General features: G+C 38.2%; 1 protein-coding gene across 1 annotated transcript; it reads right to left on the bottom strand.

The window, feature by feature from the left end:
• Positions 1 to 1,196: 1,196 nt before the first annotated feature.
• On the bottom strand, positions 1,197 to 16,256 carry rpusd2 (RNA pseudouridine synthase domain containing 2). Its single transcript, XM_039741863.1, has 4 exons — positions 15,352 to 16,256; positions 9,110 to 9,406; positions 8,696 to 8,785; positions 1,197 to 4,140 (listed from the first exon to the last, which is right to left on the bottom strand). The coding sequence occupies exons 1-4, from the start codon at positions 16,177 to 16,179 to the stop codon at positions 3,373 to 3,375; spliced, it is 1,983 nt and encodes a 660-aa protein (XP_039597797.1). The 5' UTR covers positions 16,180 to 16,256; the 3' UTR covers positions 1,197 to 3,372.
• Positions 16,257 to 17,323: the final 1,067 nt, after the last annotated feature.

The following is a 17,323-nucleotide window of genomic DNA, read 5'->3' as shown; positions in this document are numbered from 1 at the left end:
ACAGAAATAAACTCCTCAAGTACATTACATGTTTCTCTACTTCTTTCACTATGTTAGTTTGGAGAATACACAATTTACAAGTGTATTAAGTATAAAATCAGCTTTTAATTGATCCTGGCACCTGGAGGAAAAAAAAAAAAAAAGAGGCACGTAACGGGTTCTTCTAGACTAAATGAAAAATAAAACTAAGGCATTCTTATTGTTCAGAAAGCTGTTATCATAACAAAACTAAAACGATTCATCCAAAAATCCACTTAGGTTTATCCTGGAAGAGATTGCAACCTGAGAAATCTCACAATGTTAAACACCGCATTCCATATAACAGGATACTAACTACAGATTTTTCTATTCAATTTTGAGTATTCAGTGTGTACTGAATTCATAGGTGATCCCAAAAGCCCTGCTTTGTAGTTTGATTTTTAACTAACAATGCATTCTACTTCTTTTCCCTTGAGACACTGAAAAACAAATGAGCGTAAACATGGACAAAGCATTGTCTATCACAATCTTTGCAGTCACACTACTATCGGCATTTGATATTGCTTCTCTTACACCAACTGATCACAAGCAATTTATGTTGTCACAAGGGAGAAGGAAGTGTTTAGAATGCCATCTATGGGACTCAAGATGAAATGCATTTTGTTGTGCAAATAAAAACATGGATTAAAAAAATGTGGAACTTTAAAATACAAAAACAGAAAATGACATTTCCAGTTACAAAAATATTACTTTACTGTATTTTTTTCCCTTTAATGATATTTCCCATCAGTTGTAACTCATAAAAGAAAGCATTTGAATCAAAATAGATGCATAATATGAAGCTGTCACAGTTACAGCAAGTAGTTTTTCTGTATTGTATCAGTTGATGGACATATATGGGCAGATTTGTATAATGATTAGACATGGTTATAAGAAAGAGCTAGATTTCAGACTCAAAGCCTCTGAATTTTATTACACAGAACATAAACTTACAGACTATTAGGAGGAGGTTAGGAACATGCATGGATATAGTGTGTTGCTGCACACACCACATGACAAATCAACTCAGGATGCCAGATTAGGACCCAAGTGCAGCCATGCAATGGGTGACACCTCAGCACCACACTAGTTCAGATGGAGTGGAACAGTGGCTGGAGTGCCAATTCTGCCATCAACCCCCAAGTTTCCCCTGCAGGTTGAAGGGCCTACCTGCAGGACTGGATGCAGATTAAAGTCATACCCAGGATGGAGTAATTGCAGGTTAAGGACCTTGCTCAATGGCAGACTATTAGAAACATGACCTGAAGATACTAACTGATGCAGTGGGTGCTATCAATAGTGATAAAGTTACTAGAATTGTTCACAATGACAGATGAATTGTGGGCCTTAATCCGGTTTCTTTTTTCTTTTAGAACAAATCCATTGATAATGTCATCTTGCTAGATATACACAATGCCCTGAATTTCTTGAAAGTTAACACATGAATATTTGGATATTTCTTACGGATTACAGCTCTCCCTTGTACAGAGATTTTTTTCCCCGTAAAATACCCTTGAATCTTTGAAATCTTGGTTTGTATAAGGCTATCTGTAACTGGATACTAAATTTCCTAAAAGGCAGACCACAAATGGTGAAGATGAGCAAAAACACCTCATCAATACTGATTTTTAAACACTGTACTCAATGAAGGCTAATGCCTCAGAGCTGTACTTTGCACTCTTCCTACACCCAAATATCAAGTCAAAAGTACTCATTGTGAAGTATAAGACTCGCCAAAACGAGCCACTTTCAGATCAGAGTCAATGGAGAACTACAGAAATCTACTGTGCGTACAACCACATTCAGAGATGCCGGAGGACCTGAAGGAAGAATAAGACAATATCCCACAATTACTGATAACTCACCTAACTAAACGTGCAACTCCTTTTGTTGTAAAGGCATTATTATGTGAAACGCTAGCTCTTTGGTATTGCAATATCCACAGCATTAGTGGAAGCCTAAAAGTAAAGCGGAAAAGCACAAGGGATAAAGTAATTGGCGGTCTACATTACAAGACAAATCATTATTTTACATTGCATCTTTCACCATTGACCAACATCACAAGCAAATATACAAACCAGTATGAAACAAGTTCCAATTAAAAAAAAAAAAGAATATTAAAAACTGGTTCACTACTGCCTAAAGGTGAACAACTTTACATAACTGCAAATTCAACTCTCATCTAATTTAATCACAGTTCCCTATAATAAAACTATTGGTTTTATACAGCATAAAGCAGGATGTCCTAATAGTGCACTAGTTAGCACTAGACCTTAAAGTTCCATTGTTTTGAGCGCAGTACCTAACTCAGTTACCATGTCTCTGTGGGCTTTTTCTTTGAGCATTTCTGAATCTCTTCCAGAATCTTGTCAAAACTGAATTAGATAGTGGTGGTGTATTTGGTTTCAGAAATTTTCTTACTAAGTTAAACATTTTAAACAGTTCCTATGTGCAGCACGAGTTTTGGAACTCTGATTAAAAAAAAAAAAACAGTTAAGAAAAAGCTGCCTGTGCTCACTTTTTTCTGTAATTGTCGTACAGCTCTAAACCTGTACTCGGTAGAATAAGCTGAATTTAACAAAGCCCACAGTTTTCCTCTCACAACAGGAGTAACACTGGGATCTTCAAGTTCAAGACTGCTCAAGTTTTTGTCACCTGCAAACATGCACATTAGGTGGATTCAAAATCTAAATCAGTGTGCTTTGTGATGGACTAATACCCGAAACAGGCACCACCATTGACACTTTTAAGTGGATTAAGCAGGTTAGGGAAAAACAACAACCTCTACAGAGTAATATAAAAAAAAACACACGCAGAGAAGACAAGAGCACCGAAATTATAATTTAAAAAAATAAAATCAATAAGCTGTACAGAAGATGCACTGCTCCTGAAGTTAGCCGAGGTTGTACATTTTATATAATGCTCCCCTACTGCATTTTATACATGAATAAAAATTATTTTAAGATATAGCGACAAAAGAAAGTGAAAGTAGATGAAGCAAAAACAAAGATATTTTCATTTAATGAGGATGGTGTTATCACACTGCAGTCCTACCAAAGTAAACTATGGATATGACTGCAACAAAACTCTAGTCACTGCAGTCTGCAGGCACAGTGTGGCACCATTCCAAAAGTAGTTGCTGTTTCAGTATCTCTGGATTGGCTAAGGTGAATCATATTGCTTAAAGCTGCAGAGATCACAACCATAGTGAGACGTATATGGTCAGTACCTTTTTATTCTTTTTATTATATGAAGATGGATGGGATTGGTTCCAGCAAACCCCCCCCTAGTGACCCTGTCTTAGGATATAGCAGGTTGGAAAATGACTGATTGACTGAAGATGCCTCAAGCTCTTTATTCATCATTCCACTCTTCTCTAGCCCAAGCTGGAAGCTCAGTGGAGTATTTAAAATCTGGTCCTTTGTAACACAAAGCATGTAAGTACATAAGAAGTTCTTTTTCCGTAGGGTCCTCCCTCACAATCTTACACTCACTACACAAAGGATCCTTAGTCACAGTATTTTGCACTCTGTCCATAGAACTATCTGTGTCCACCTTTTCTGGTTCAGATGGCAAGTTGAAGCTCTTTGTATTTAACTGTTCATTCCCTGCTCCGTTTTGCATATCATTTAAGGAAGCAGGTTCCTCCAAAGAAACAGAACAATCAACTGTTTTGCAGCTGGCACCAAGTTTTTCTCCTCGTGTCCCAGTGTTATAAGATGTGTCCAGTTTGAGATGAAGAAAACTGCCCTTGTCTGTATTTCTAGTTTCTGTTGGACAATCGTTTCTCTGTGGCTCCTCTTTTTCATCCAGGTCCCCCTCAGTAAGGTCCAGGAGATGAAGACTTTCTTTAGCACGGTGTTCATCTACTAGTGCCCGCAAAAGTTCCTCATTACTAAGGTTAACTCGACCACCTTTACCACCTTCTGGCCCCCAGGCCTCCGAGCAGTATATAGGATCATTAAGGATAGGGTGACCCAAAAACTGCAGGTGTACCCGAATCTGATGTGTGCGGCCGGTAAGTGGAAGACAGCGTACTACACTGGAGTGGCCATTTGTACTCAGCCTTTGGAAAACTGTGCGGCAGGGCTTACCCTTAGGGTCCACACGGCACACTCCCACCTAAGCAAGAAGGAGGATGAGAAAAGATAAAAAGGTACTTTATTTTTCATTCTTCCATATTTGTAGTGAGGAAAATAATAAAACAAAAAATCAAATGTTTAAATTATGAGAGAATTTTTAACCTTCAATATTTTATATCTTACAAAGCTAACACACAATATAGTAAATTATTCTACAAAGGAGGGTGTCCAGCAGCTGTTAAAGGTATTTTACCATTCAAAAGGACATGTGCACAACTTTTCAAGTTTATTTAAGCTTAAGTTATTTTTTGGACAGCTTATTGTGTCTCCCCAAATAAAAGGTGCCATTTCAAGTCAAAACATGCAACAAAGATCTAAATCACAATGCCTACTTTTAGCACACAAGTAGGAGAAAGGATTCATGATGTATAGACTATTAGTGGGAGTCACCGTAAATACCACAGTATGATGATACTACGATACTTTAGCCAGTATAGGAAACTAATTTTTTATGTTTTGCAAAATATTTTAACATAGTGATTTCATTCTGCTGTTTCCAGCAAACTGTTTCTCATTCTTATTTAATTAAATAAAGGTAAAATTGAATTTATATAGGTCAAAATGTGTGCATCTATTAAACCTCATAAGAATAGCAAAGCTATTAGGACTTCAAATTCCGGTAATGCCCCAGTGTATTTGGCTTAAACACATTTTAGGAATATCTGCTCGTTTTCAAGTCATTTCATTGAAACATTATGGAAAAGATGTGTGCGTCACAGGATGTCTTCCCAGCCTGCACTACTTGATCAAACCCAAATGTTATAACTTGCAAATCTTCCTAGAACATGTGTAAGACACCACAATTTTGACAGCATCCCTCATAAACCTAATTATTGCAACTCATAATAAAAATGTAATGTCATGTTTTAACAACCCACCACAGTCACTGAAATTTATACACTGTAATAACATCACAGGAGTTGGGATATGGCTGTGATCAATACCTTCCTGCATGCTCTCTACTAACAAAGCTTTTTTTATTTTTAAAGTGTGGTTACACACATTTAGCAAATTAATACATCTGGAAGACTGTTGGAATATTTGAATGCAGAAGTTCACCACAAATTGTCATAACTGTATAACATCAGTTGAATTATATATATATATATATATATATATATATATATATATATATATATATATATATATATATATATATATATATATAAAAAAAGCTGAAACACAGTCCAGATGTTGACTCCATTATGAAACTGCCCACTGTATATTTCATGCTTATTACATCTTCTGTAACAATTTTTAATGTATATATTTCACTAATTTGTGCAAATTATAACTTCTAACTATTTTTGAAAGCTTGAAAGGAAAACAAATACTGCTTATGATGTTCCCTTTCACAGACAGCAACAATTGAGTTTGTCAGCAGAAAGTATGCACATTTCTCTGCCTTTTTCAGTCACACAGAAAGAGAACCACTGTTCACTGGAAACTCTCACATCATTAAACAGAATGGAACATGTTAAGCTGAAGATTGCTACTGACATTTTGGTTTTAATATAAATTAACATAACGAGTTTTGTTAAAGCTGATATTTACAGAATTTAAATTTATATTTCAGTTGAGTAGCTTGTTTGGATCTGTTATTTAAAACCAATGTCTATTTTCTGGTTCATTTGGTTTTCTAATCGAAATAACAGATACATGCGACGTTCATCATCATCATCACTAATGCACTTAATACTGTGTGCTTTTGAAAATTATTATATGGAAAAATTGGCAATTGGTATTGACCTTGCATGACCTATTTTGTTGCACACTTTAATAATTTTATCTTTGAAGTTAAGAACCAAGACCAACATGTTATATATATTCCAAAGGAAAGTCACACACACATTTTATAACACTGGTTTCATTCAAGTTAAGAAAGTATGGTTGTTATGTGCATCTGCAATTTAACAATTTACATAATCAGATTGAATACCACATTGCATATGTTCCAATGTTTCGTGATTCCAATACTTCAGAATTTAATTATCAAGGATTTTCTACTTGCATTGTGTTATATCATTAAATAGTACAATATCCGAGTACAATAAAACCTCAATTATTCATCAGAGGTCGAGACCGAGGCTGTGACGGATAAGAGAGAAGACAGATAACAGAACACCTACTTTAAAAATTATATACAGTAGAATAGTTTAGTGAGTAGTCATATTTATTTACAAAACAAAACTATATTAACAAAATATAATATAGTTTTAACAAAATTAATGAATTAAAATAATATTGTCTAACAACCAGCGCAATAAGAAAATACAATTCAGAGGTAGTGGATTTTTCTATGTTTTACTTGGAGTCTTAAAAAAAAAAAGTGCCCTGTCTTAAACTCCGTTATCTGACTTACAGAACACATCTCCAAAACAATAAAAGAAACCTTATCCTACAAGTTACTTTATCTCCTAACACTTACAACTTTGTCTCCATATTGAAAACATTTCTGCTTATTGTTTCCTGACTCCCTACTCAAAACTCCCTTATAACAACAGAGAAAAGTTCCGAAATGCTGCTAAAACTGAAGGTACGTAACTGACACTGTGGTGCTGTGGGAGAACACTGCGCACTAGCATAAGGGAAAGTTGTTCCAGTGTGTAAAGGTCACAGCGTACTGCACAGCAGTAGTAGTACTTTGGCCCTGATGGTTAATGGAGACTGATGGTAATCAAGGTTTTATGGTACTCTGTTATTGGAAATATGTCTTTCAATAGAATATGGCATTTAATGTGAAACAATAAGCCCACTACTGCTGGGGATAGTCAGAAACCAAAGTCTTTCAGTCAATGGCAGAAAGGCAAAATCATTATTTTTATTTTATTAGCCATTGAATTATGCACAATTACAATTGATACACTGTGTGCACAATTATTAGGCAAGTGAGTATTTTGACCATATCATCATTTTTAATGCGTATATTCCAACTCCAAGCTGTATTAACTTGAATGCTTATTGGGTTTAAGCACGTCAGGTGATGTGTATTTGTGTAATGAGGGAGGGTGTGGCCTAAGGAGATCAACACCCTATATCAAGGTGTGCAGAATTATTAGGCAGCTAGTTTTCCTCAGGCAAAATGGGCCAAAAAAGAGATTTAACTGACTCTGAAAAGTCAAAAATTGTAAAAAGTCTTTCAGAGGGATGCAGCACTTTTGGAATTGCTAAGATATTGGTGTGTGATCACAGAACCATCAAACATTTTGTTGCAAATAGTCAACAGGGTCGCAAGAAACGTGTTGAGAAGAATCAAACGTGAAGCTACCAGGAACCCATTATCCTCCAGTACTTTCATATTCCAGAGCTGCAACCTACCTGGAGTGCCCAGAAGTACAAGGTGTTCAGTGCTCAAAGACATGGCCAAGGTAAGGAGGGCTGAAACCCAACCACCACTGAACAAGAAACATAAGTTGAAACGTCAAAACTGGGCCAAGAAATATCTGAAGACAGATTTTTTTTCAAAGGTTTTATGGACCGATGAGATGAGAGTGACTCTTGATGGACCAGATGGATGGACCTGTGGATCAGTAATGGGCACAGAGCTCCACTCCAACGTGGAGGTGGGGTACTGGTATGAGCTGGTATTTTTAAAGATTAGCTAGTTGGATCTTTTTGCATTGAAGATGAACTCAAAATCAACTCCCAAACCTACTGCCAGTTTTTCGAAGACACTTTCTTCAAACAGTGATACAGGAAAAAGACCATGATTTTTATGCAGGCCAATGCTCCATCACTTGCATCGAAGTTCTCCACTGCATGGCCAGCCAGTAAAGGCCTTAAAGATGAAGGAATAATGACATGGCCCCCTTTCCTCATCTGACCTAAACCCTATCCAGAACTTGTGGGCACTTCTTAAACGCTAGATTTACGGGGGAGAAAAACAATACACCTCTCTGAAGAGTGTCTGGGAGGCTGTAGTCACTGCTCCACAAAAAGCTGATCGTCAACAGATCAAGAAACTGACAGACTCCATGAATGGAAAGGCTTATGACTGTTATTGGAAAGAAGGGTGGCTATATTGGTCATTGATTGATTGATTTATTTTTTTTGAAATGTCAGAGATGTTTATTTGTAAATTTTGTGGTGTTTGTTTATTATTCTCACTATAACAGATGAAAATAAACAAGTGAGATGGGAAAATTTTCATTTTTCCTTTAGTTGCATAATAAATCTGTACACTAATAGTTGCCTAATAATTGTGCGCACATATGTATTCCCCTGATGATGTTCACACTCACATTTCCGTTGTGAAACATTCAGGTTTCAGGTTTATTAACATTTTGGATTGACTGATAGCACTGTGTTTGTTCCATATTAAAATTAATCCTCAAAAATACAACTTGCCTAATAATTCTGCACTCCCTGTATTATTATTTCTCTTACATTAAGGCAAAACTGTGTAGGTTACACTTACATGACCTCAAGGCACTGTAATACGTTCATTTGGTGTTAAATAAATATGGACATTAACTTGAAATACGGAAAAAAAGAGATAAAGAGTTAACAACCAAAAACAAAGTATTAGCTCCCACCTTATATGAGACTACCAAGATTGGTTCCTCACAGGTCACCTCCTCCTCTGGAAACACTCCTCTGACTCGGCATACATATTCCTTCTCTAGCTGAAACATAGAAGAAAAAGCATCTCAGAAAGTTGTCTGCTAATACAGAGTTTATCCAGAATTTATACAGTGCAACAGACACAGATTATTCTGAATATGCTTAAAAAGAAAACAACAACAAAGCAAATTTAGACACTATAAAATAGGCAAAAGAAAGTAAACTCAACAGAGTTTTAGATGTACAGGTTAAATCTCAAAAAACAAAATCAGAAAGACAGGGAGAGCTAAGGTCAAGAGGCAGATAAAAGTAAAAAAATTGCTAGAGTTCAACAGCTAGTATTACACATTAGAATAAAGACACAGATTGACAAGAGAGGAACAAACCTGTCTGTCACGAACCAGTTGATCTAGTCTCTGTGATGCTTCTAAAGTGCGAGCGAACAGTAGTACCCCTGAAGTCAGGCGATCTAGTCGATGGACAGTGTGAAGACCACTAATCCCATGCTCTTTTCCCAAAATGAAGATAACGGTATTGTGGCGAAAGCGGCCACAAGGATGTACAGGGAGAGAAGCCGGTTTGTTAACTATTACCAGATCATCATCTTGGGCCAGTATCTCAAGTGGTTGGGCGCACACTGGTGGTTCATGACGGTGGACAGTATTCTTCATGAAGTCATTGTGCTAAAAGAAAACAGCATTATACTCAGACTGTTATTACTTACTAGAGAGTGACAAACAGACTTGACTTAAAAGCACACTCGCCAACATGTATATTTTCCATTTTTCCCTCAAATACTGCCTCCATTTACACCATTATTTCTATAATAGTACAGTACATACTGCAAAAAAACAGCAACAAAAAAATGAATGATTTTATTTATTGTTTTTAATTAAGGGATCATGCTCTGCAAGGCTGGCACTTACTGGCATTGCATACAGCAACCCATTTCTAGGCAATGCAGTCTCGTAATTAAGATAACTGCAGTTTATACCACCAGAGCCCTGGGTCAATACTAACTGCCAACTTTGAAAAGAAAACACGCTTTGTTCTATAATTCAAAGCTTATAAGCCTGGTTACTATTGATTACACTGACAAAATTCATATCAGAATAAGTCGCTATAAGTTTGCTATGGTTTATGGGATCATTAAAGCCAAGCTTTTGACTGAAATTTTGCTAAGAATAAATCAGAACATTATGTCCAGTCTAGGTTATGCTGTACACAATTAAGTTCCTTAATTTGCTTGAGAATTTTAAGGAAATGATCAGTTTTAGGGCTGCAGAAGACTTTGAATATTTGTTTCATACTGACTTTGGTCTATAAGAAAGGGGAATTGCCCTCACTTAACATTCAGGATGTCCTTTTGGCAAATTATGTCACCAGCCAATTCTACAACAATTAAAAATTCAAGGTATATAAACAACTCGACCATAGTTCTGTGTGAGCTATAAGGAAGACAGATTAAACAGAGATTAAGAAGTGACATGACTAAAGTTTTCAAAATTACAATTTTTAAAATATACTTACTTTAAAATGAGTTCTTTAGGAACATGGGGACAGTTTGAAATTTGCTAAGGGTAAACTTTACACAAACATTAAAATGTTTTTTTGAAACACAGAGAATCACAGACACATGAAATAAATTATCAAACACTGTGGTACAGAGCTGCCTTTTAAGAGCACTCAAAACTCAACTTGATGCTGTTTGAATAAATCAGGTGAATAGGATTGGCGATCTTTGTTGGGCTGGATCCCTGGTTCTAGTCAAAGGTTTTCTAACTAAAGTGTCTTTCCCTATTGAAAATGGCAGCTTAAAAGAATGGATTGCTTTTCCACCCAAAGGTGAGTGAATCATAGGTAAACTGCAATAAGCTGATGAAAATGCACCAATATCACTCTATGATACGTATGAGTGTGTGATATGTATCATCTATGATAATATCTTAATTGTTGTTTTGACGTTTTGCAAACTGAAATTATTGAGTATGTCACTCACTTTGCAAAAAACAATCAAAAACACACCTTGAGAGTCCACCCATTCATTGTCTCATGTAACCTAACAAGATATATTACTGCACATGCATGCATGGTCAGTGCACCACAAGTGAAGATAGCTTGGCTGCCTAAAGCATAGTGAGCAACAGTGCCAGGGGATAAATAGCCTTGAAATCTATGTCGTTAGAATTAATTGCAAGACGTGGATCATCCTCACTCGCGTGGAGGTGGTTTGGCTTTGAAAAGATTGATGTAGCTCAGAAAATGGCAATCTGCAAACTATATTGGAAATTGCTCAACAAATAAATTGTTTCACCATCAGAGAAGTGAAATCGATCTAGTACAGAGCGGTTGGGAGTCCTCAATGCCAAAGTGCATTTTTTTCTTTTATTATTTAAAACACCTGCACAGATCTCTGCCTCCTTGCCCCACTGTGAAGACACAAATAGAGGGAGCAAAAAACAAACAAAAAAAAAAAAACCCTTTAGCAACTATTAAAAAAAAAAAAAAAACCTCAGGTGGACAGCGATATAAATCCATCCGAGCAGTGGAAAACACAAGTAGCACATTTTCCCAAAATTCAGGAAACCTGCAAAGTACCACCAGTGCATCCCCACCTTAAGCAGCCCTTCTGAGAGGGCTTACATCACCAGAGGAAATGTTGCAACACGTAACTGTGCTGTTCTGAAGCCAGATGCTGTGGACAGACCGGCGTTTGTCACACAACTTGAAGTCAGGGCTGTGGAGTCAGTAGATATATGCTCCGACTCCTCAGTTTCTAAATCTTCCGACTCCCTGTATATACTATGCTAATGTATTTTCTACATCCATTGAAGGAAAGGAAGGCAACATACATGTCATTTCACCACAGAGCTACTGGCTAGGAAGCCAACACTCTACTATAATGCCAGATTAAAGACAAACACAATGAAAACAAGGTTTTGTTTATTTTTTTAAACAAGTGTCTGGATAGTAATAGCAGGCATAAAAATCAGGAACAGGAAATGTATTGGTTCAAAAATACAAACCACATTCTTTGGTAGTTTTAACTTTTAAAAAAAAAAAAGCTTAACTATATGAACTAAAAACAATATCTGGAAAAGCTATATTAAACTTGGAATACAGTTATAGTTAAAGGAAATCATGAATCATGTTTGAATCCCATAGTCAGGTTTAAAGTTTAAGTTTATTCCCTTCACTTATACAAGTGTCTCTAGTCCTGCAAAAAACATTTACCTAATTATCAGCGAGAGTTAAGGCCCTCAAATACACAGCGATCCGTGGCCGATTTTGCCACTGACCGATGTGCGTGTACAATTGCGGCAATTGATTGGCGGCCGCAGATTGCGGGTGTCCACATGGACGTGCAGATCCAGCTTGCTGAAAATCTCAACCACCGCCCCCATCCAAAGTAATGTGATGCCTCTGTCTGCTGCAGTGGCTGTCTCCTCTGTCAGCCAGCCGGAAGTTTAGTGCATTGTGTCACTCACCGGCCAGCTGATCTGCAGAACGAGCCTCTGCTGGAGACAGGAAGGGAGATCTGTGTTCTCGGCTCCTTCGGCCCCCTTCACTAGTGCATAGCGAAGGGGAGCCGACGGAGCTGAGAACACACCAGATGATTTTTCAGGCGTTTGACGCGTGATGACTCGTTGAACGGCCGAAAAATCGGCAGTGCATCTGTAAATGTATGGGGGGCTTTAGGCTAGGTTCACAGTTCTCTGCAACAGTGGAACACGACACAATGGAAAGCGGTGCCGCACCTTACCTGTGCATTACATCCCATATAGTGACGCATACAGTCAATGAAAAGCATGCTTCATGGTTACTTGACATGTTCGTTTTGCGGTAACATTATGCACTGCATGCATTGGGCTTTATTCTTACAGCAGAGAAGTAGTTCATTATGACTGTTTGTGAATTGGTTTCAACTTACTTTTTTAATTCCCATTTAAATTTAGTAGGAGTCGGAGTCGGTTAACTTTTTGCCAACTCCGACTCCAGGTACCCAAAATTGTCTCCGACTCTGACTCCTCGACTCCGACTCCACAGCCCTGCTTGAAGTTTCTTCAGTAGACTTACAATCGTTTTATTTTTTCTGATATCTTTGTGCAATATTGGACAGAACATGAAGTCAGTAATTTTTTTTAAAAATGTGATAGTTTTTTTGTATCTTTGTGCAATATATGGCAGAACCTGTTTACAAATGCTATAGTGTTTTTGCCTGTGCAGCAGAATTTTGGATTTTTACACTATACTACAGTATGTTAGATTTTTGTTCTTGTTTGTATGCTACACTATTCACCTTACAGCAGTTTGTTCATCCAGACTGTAATGTTCATGTCCTGTAGTTCAATTATGATTATTTTATTCCCTTTGGATTCATATATTGTTTACATTAAGTTTAAATGTCTGTTTAAAATACATTATGACAGTTTTGTTGGTCTTAGTGCAATTTTTGTGAAAATTCTATAGGCCATTTTGAAATTTTCGATCTAAGTTTCTAACCTCACCTATGCTCATGAGCTATGGGTAGTGACCAAAAGAATGAGATTGTGAATACAAGTGGCTGAAATGAGTTTCCTCCGCAGGGTGTCTGGGCTTTTCCTTAAAGATAGGGTGAGAAGATCAGTCATCCAGGAGGGGCTCAGAGTAGAGCTGCTGCTCCTCCACATCGAGAAGAGTCAGATGAGGTGGCTCAGGCATCGGATCAGGATGCCTCCTGGACGCCTCCCTGGTGAGGTGTTCCAGGCACGTCCAACCGGGAGAAGGCCCCAGGGAAGACCCAGGACACGCTGGAGGGACTATGTCTCCCGGCTGGCCTGAGAACGCCTTGAGATTCTCCCGGAAGAGCTAGAAGTGGCGGCTGGGGACAGGGAAGTCTGGGCTTCTCTGCTCAAGCTGCTGCCCCCACGACCCAACCTCAGATAAGCGGAAGAAGATGGATGGCATTTTGAAATGGTTTTCTCGTACTTGCACTGTTTGATCTCAGTAATACTTTGACTGGTTAATGTTTTTGTTTATTTTTGCTTCAGTTTTAAGTAAGACAGACCTGTTTTCCTTAACTGTTTCCAATAATCTCATTAGTAAGCCACAATTAATATCCTATTATCAAGATCAAGCTAGATCGCTAAAACGTTTACAAATGCATTTTTAAAGGATGCATCTAATTACCGTTATTGTCGGAGTCCCAGAAAATATTGAGATACAACTTTTTTGCCAATATCCCATACCCTTAAATAATATGTCCCGTTATTGTCTTTGTGATTGTTCTCCCCGCATCGGACTGCTCCAGTTTTTCCCCACATCCCAAATATATGGTCATTCGGTTGTCTGGCAGTTCCAAATGGGATCTGTAAGGTTACATGCATTAATGGGCTCTAATAAGCAGTATCCCCACCCCAGGGAGTAGCCATGCATCAAAAGTTGCTAGAAAGAGGCTTCCACTCCAAATGACCCTGAATTAAGTGGATCTGACAATGTTACTTCCTGTAGTGTCTTCCATAAACCGTCATGATAATATCCACTTTAAAAATAAATCACAGGTGTCGAACTCCGGGCCTGGAGGGCCGCAGGTTTTCATTCTAACCCTTTCCCTAATCAGTGACAAGTTTTTACTGCTAATTAACTTGTTTTCCCTTCATTTTAACAGCCCTGTTTTTACGGATTCAGTGCTCTGAACCGATTCTTTTCTTTATTAAATGGCAGCCAAACAGAAATGAGCCAAAAGATGACCAGCTAAACTGGGGCTTCAAACTCCTGCCAATTTAACTCCAACCAGTTCTTTAATGAGAAGCCAATTCTTGATGTTAATTAAACCAATTACTTAATTCCATGGCTTGTTGCTGCTCTCATTCTGCCACAGCAGACATTTCCAAAACTGTTGATTTTCTTTTTTTTCCCCCTAAGAACACCAAGATGTTTTGGTGACCTGAAAGATCAACCTTACTGAGGCCCTCACCTTTCTTTATGTTCAGATAATGTGGTTAGCTGGTGATGTGGCAGCTTAATTTGTATCTCATTATTGTTTGGCTTCTCATTAAAGAAAAAGAAAGAACTTAGAGGTCTGAGTCAAGTTAATTAAAACAAAGGCAAAAGAAGTTAATTAGCAGCAAAAACTGGTCACTAATGAAGAAGATGATTACAATGAAAACCTACAGCCACTGTGACCCTCCAGGACTGGAGTTCGACGTCCCTGGAATAAATAATTCATTCATTCCGGAGCAAGAATTAGAGGGGAGCTGTGCCACACTAAATAAATGTCACCTCAATTCAAATGAGACTAAACAATAAATCTCCAGTCACCTTAAAATTGACAATGCATCTTTCTCTGCTTTCAGCATTCAAACAAACTGACCCCAATGTGTTTAGATTATTACTCAACTATCGTTTTCATTGCTAATATACAACTTAACCTCACCTGTTAACAAATATATCTTCTCGTTTTCTGTTGAAGTGTAAAGTTATTATAAGTTATGTTCTGAATAGTGCATAATGCGCAGTTTCATTTCTACATTTGCTATTGACGGATTTATAAAGCGCTCGCTATATTGGGACTACCTACATTTTAACCCAAACCACGTCAGCCTCTGCTTTGTGTCACAAAACCTACTGTGTCTGCTGGAGGTTTTACCTTCAGAGTGATCCGGAGGTCCTTTATCGGCTGTTCGTTCAGTCTGATCCGCCCAATTCGGGCAGCTTCCTCATAGTATTCGATGGTCTCCGCCCGGAACTCGGAGCTGAACACCTCCAGAAGCGTCTTGCCAACCCAACGGCCCTTACAGTACGTCCTGAAATCGAAGTAATAGGGTCGAACCTTACGGAGACCCCCTTCGAAGTAATAGCTGGTCTCCTGGAAATGTTCCGGTCCGAAACTGATGCCAGGGTTTCGCTTCTGCGGAGGGGGCACGTACCTCTCTCCAGGTGGAAGTTTCTTCCCGCCGCGTCCCCTTCGCCTCTTCTTGCGACGTTTCTCAGACACGTCGTGCTCATCACTTTTCCGCTTGTTGGTCGGTTCGTTTGGTTGTGTACTGGCACAGCCAACCTCAGACTGGCCGGTACCTGCAGCATTAGGCGAGGGATTTTCTAGGGAGTCCATTGGGAGAACTATGGGTAGATTTAAACCAGAAGGTACAGCTGTACAAAGACTCGTTTGTCTGATTCGCCACAAGTTTTCCCAACTGAATGTCAGCACAGTGTGGAGATACCATAAGGTGGGAGCACACAAGTTTTCGGAGAACAGATTTCCGACACTGGCTACACGAGTTAGAATGGACGCCGCTTCGATGTTGTGGTGTTCAGTTTCAATTTGATGCTGAATATCTTTATTCACAAGCTTTGTGCTCCATAAAAAATCGAGAATACGACTTCCATTTGCAGTTCGATTGCAACTAACAAACCAGGTCTTGCGCACGACCTGAACTCCGAGTTTGCCGGTACTTGTGAATGCAAGCCAAAGCATGGATTCTACACGCGCACCTTGCTGAGTGACTAGGGACTTACGTCACAAGTCGCGCTCGTGACGCGTAATGAGGGGGACTGGGCCGATGCCTGACAAAAAAAAAATCACGAGTACGGAAACCTTCAAGACAGATTAAAATGATACCGGAGCTCTGACTCGATAATTTGTGCCATCTTGTTTATTTTATTATAATGAACTGTTAATGTCGAAAGAGATAATAGAAGAAAAATACAGCAGTGACAGAGGAGTTACGTTAAACAAAAAAAAAGTCTGCATTCGTGTAAGCCGCTCGCCGCTCTAATTCGGGGTGTTCAAAGAAATCACTGGGGAACGTATTTTTGTTGAGTTAGATCTTACACTTGTTTTTTATTAATTTTTGGGTGGTGAGTCCAGAAATGACCCCAGTTTTTTTTTGCTATCAGATCCAGTTTTTATAATACAGTGTACCCTCCATTTGACAAAAAACATACAAATTTTACATACAATGAAAACATAATGAAATAATGACTTGAATGTCCTGTTTATTTACATTTCTTTTGTTCATACAAAGGATTTATTGTTACTCTATGATATTTTTTTTCACAGTAAAACATTTGAAAATTAATCGGGTAAGCGGTTAAGGTAAAAATTTACACTTAGAGCTTTTCCTGGAGTGTTCAGTGTTAGGACAATCCGGCCAGATGCTCCAACAATAGTCAGCCATCATATGTACATCCCATCTACCCTGATACCGTCCTTCCATGACCTTCAAATCATGGTGGAATCGTTCACCTTGCTCATCACTGACTGCACCAAGGTTTTCTGGGATGTTAGAAAGATGGCTATGCAGAAAATGCACCATGATGCTCATATTGCAACCAAGCATTTTGTAGCTCTCCCAAGAGTTTCTGGACAATTTCTGTGTAATTATTTGCACATGTATTTCCAAGAAAGTCCTTGATATTGGCTTTGAATGATAACCAAGCATTCTTTTTGACTTCTGACATTGTCCTGATGAAATGTTCATCTTTGATGAGCTGCCGAATCTGTGGACCATCAAACACACCGGCTTTATTTTTTTTGAAATGACGGGGTAGGAAATGCCAAAATGAGGTATTTGAAACAGTCTCCTTCAGTTGGCAAAGCTTTCACCAACTGCTTCATC

The sequence above is a fragment of the Polypterus senegalus genome, chromosome 18 (genome assembly GCF_016835505.1).
Source record: "Polypterus senegalus isolate Bchr_013 chromosome 18, ASM1683550v1, whole genome shotgun sequence".
Taxonomy (NCBI): domain Eukaryota; kingdom Metazoa; phylum Chordata; class Cladistia; order Polypteriformes; family Polypteridae; genus Polypterus; species Polypterus senegalus.
The sequence above is the reverse complement of the archived record's forward strand: the minus strand, read 5'-3'. Positions and strand labels throughout refer to the sequence as shown.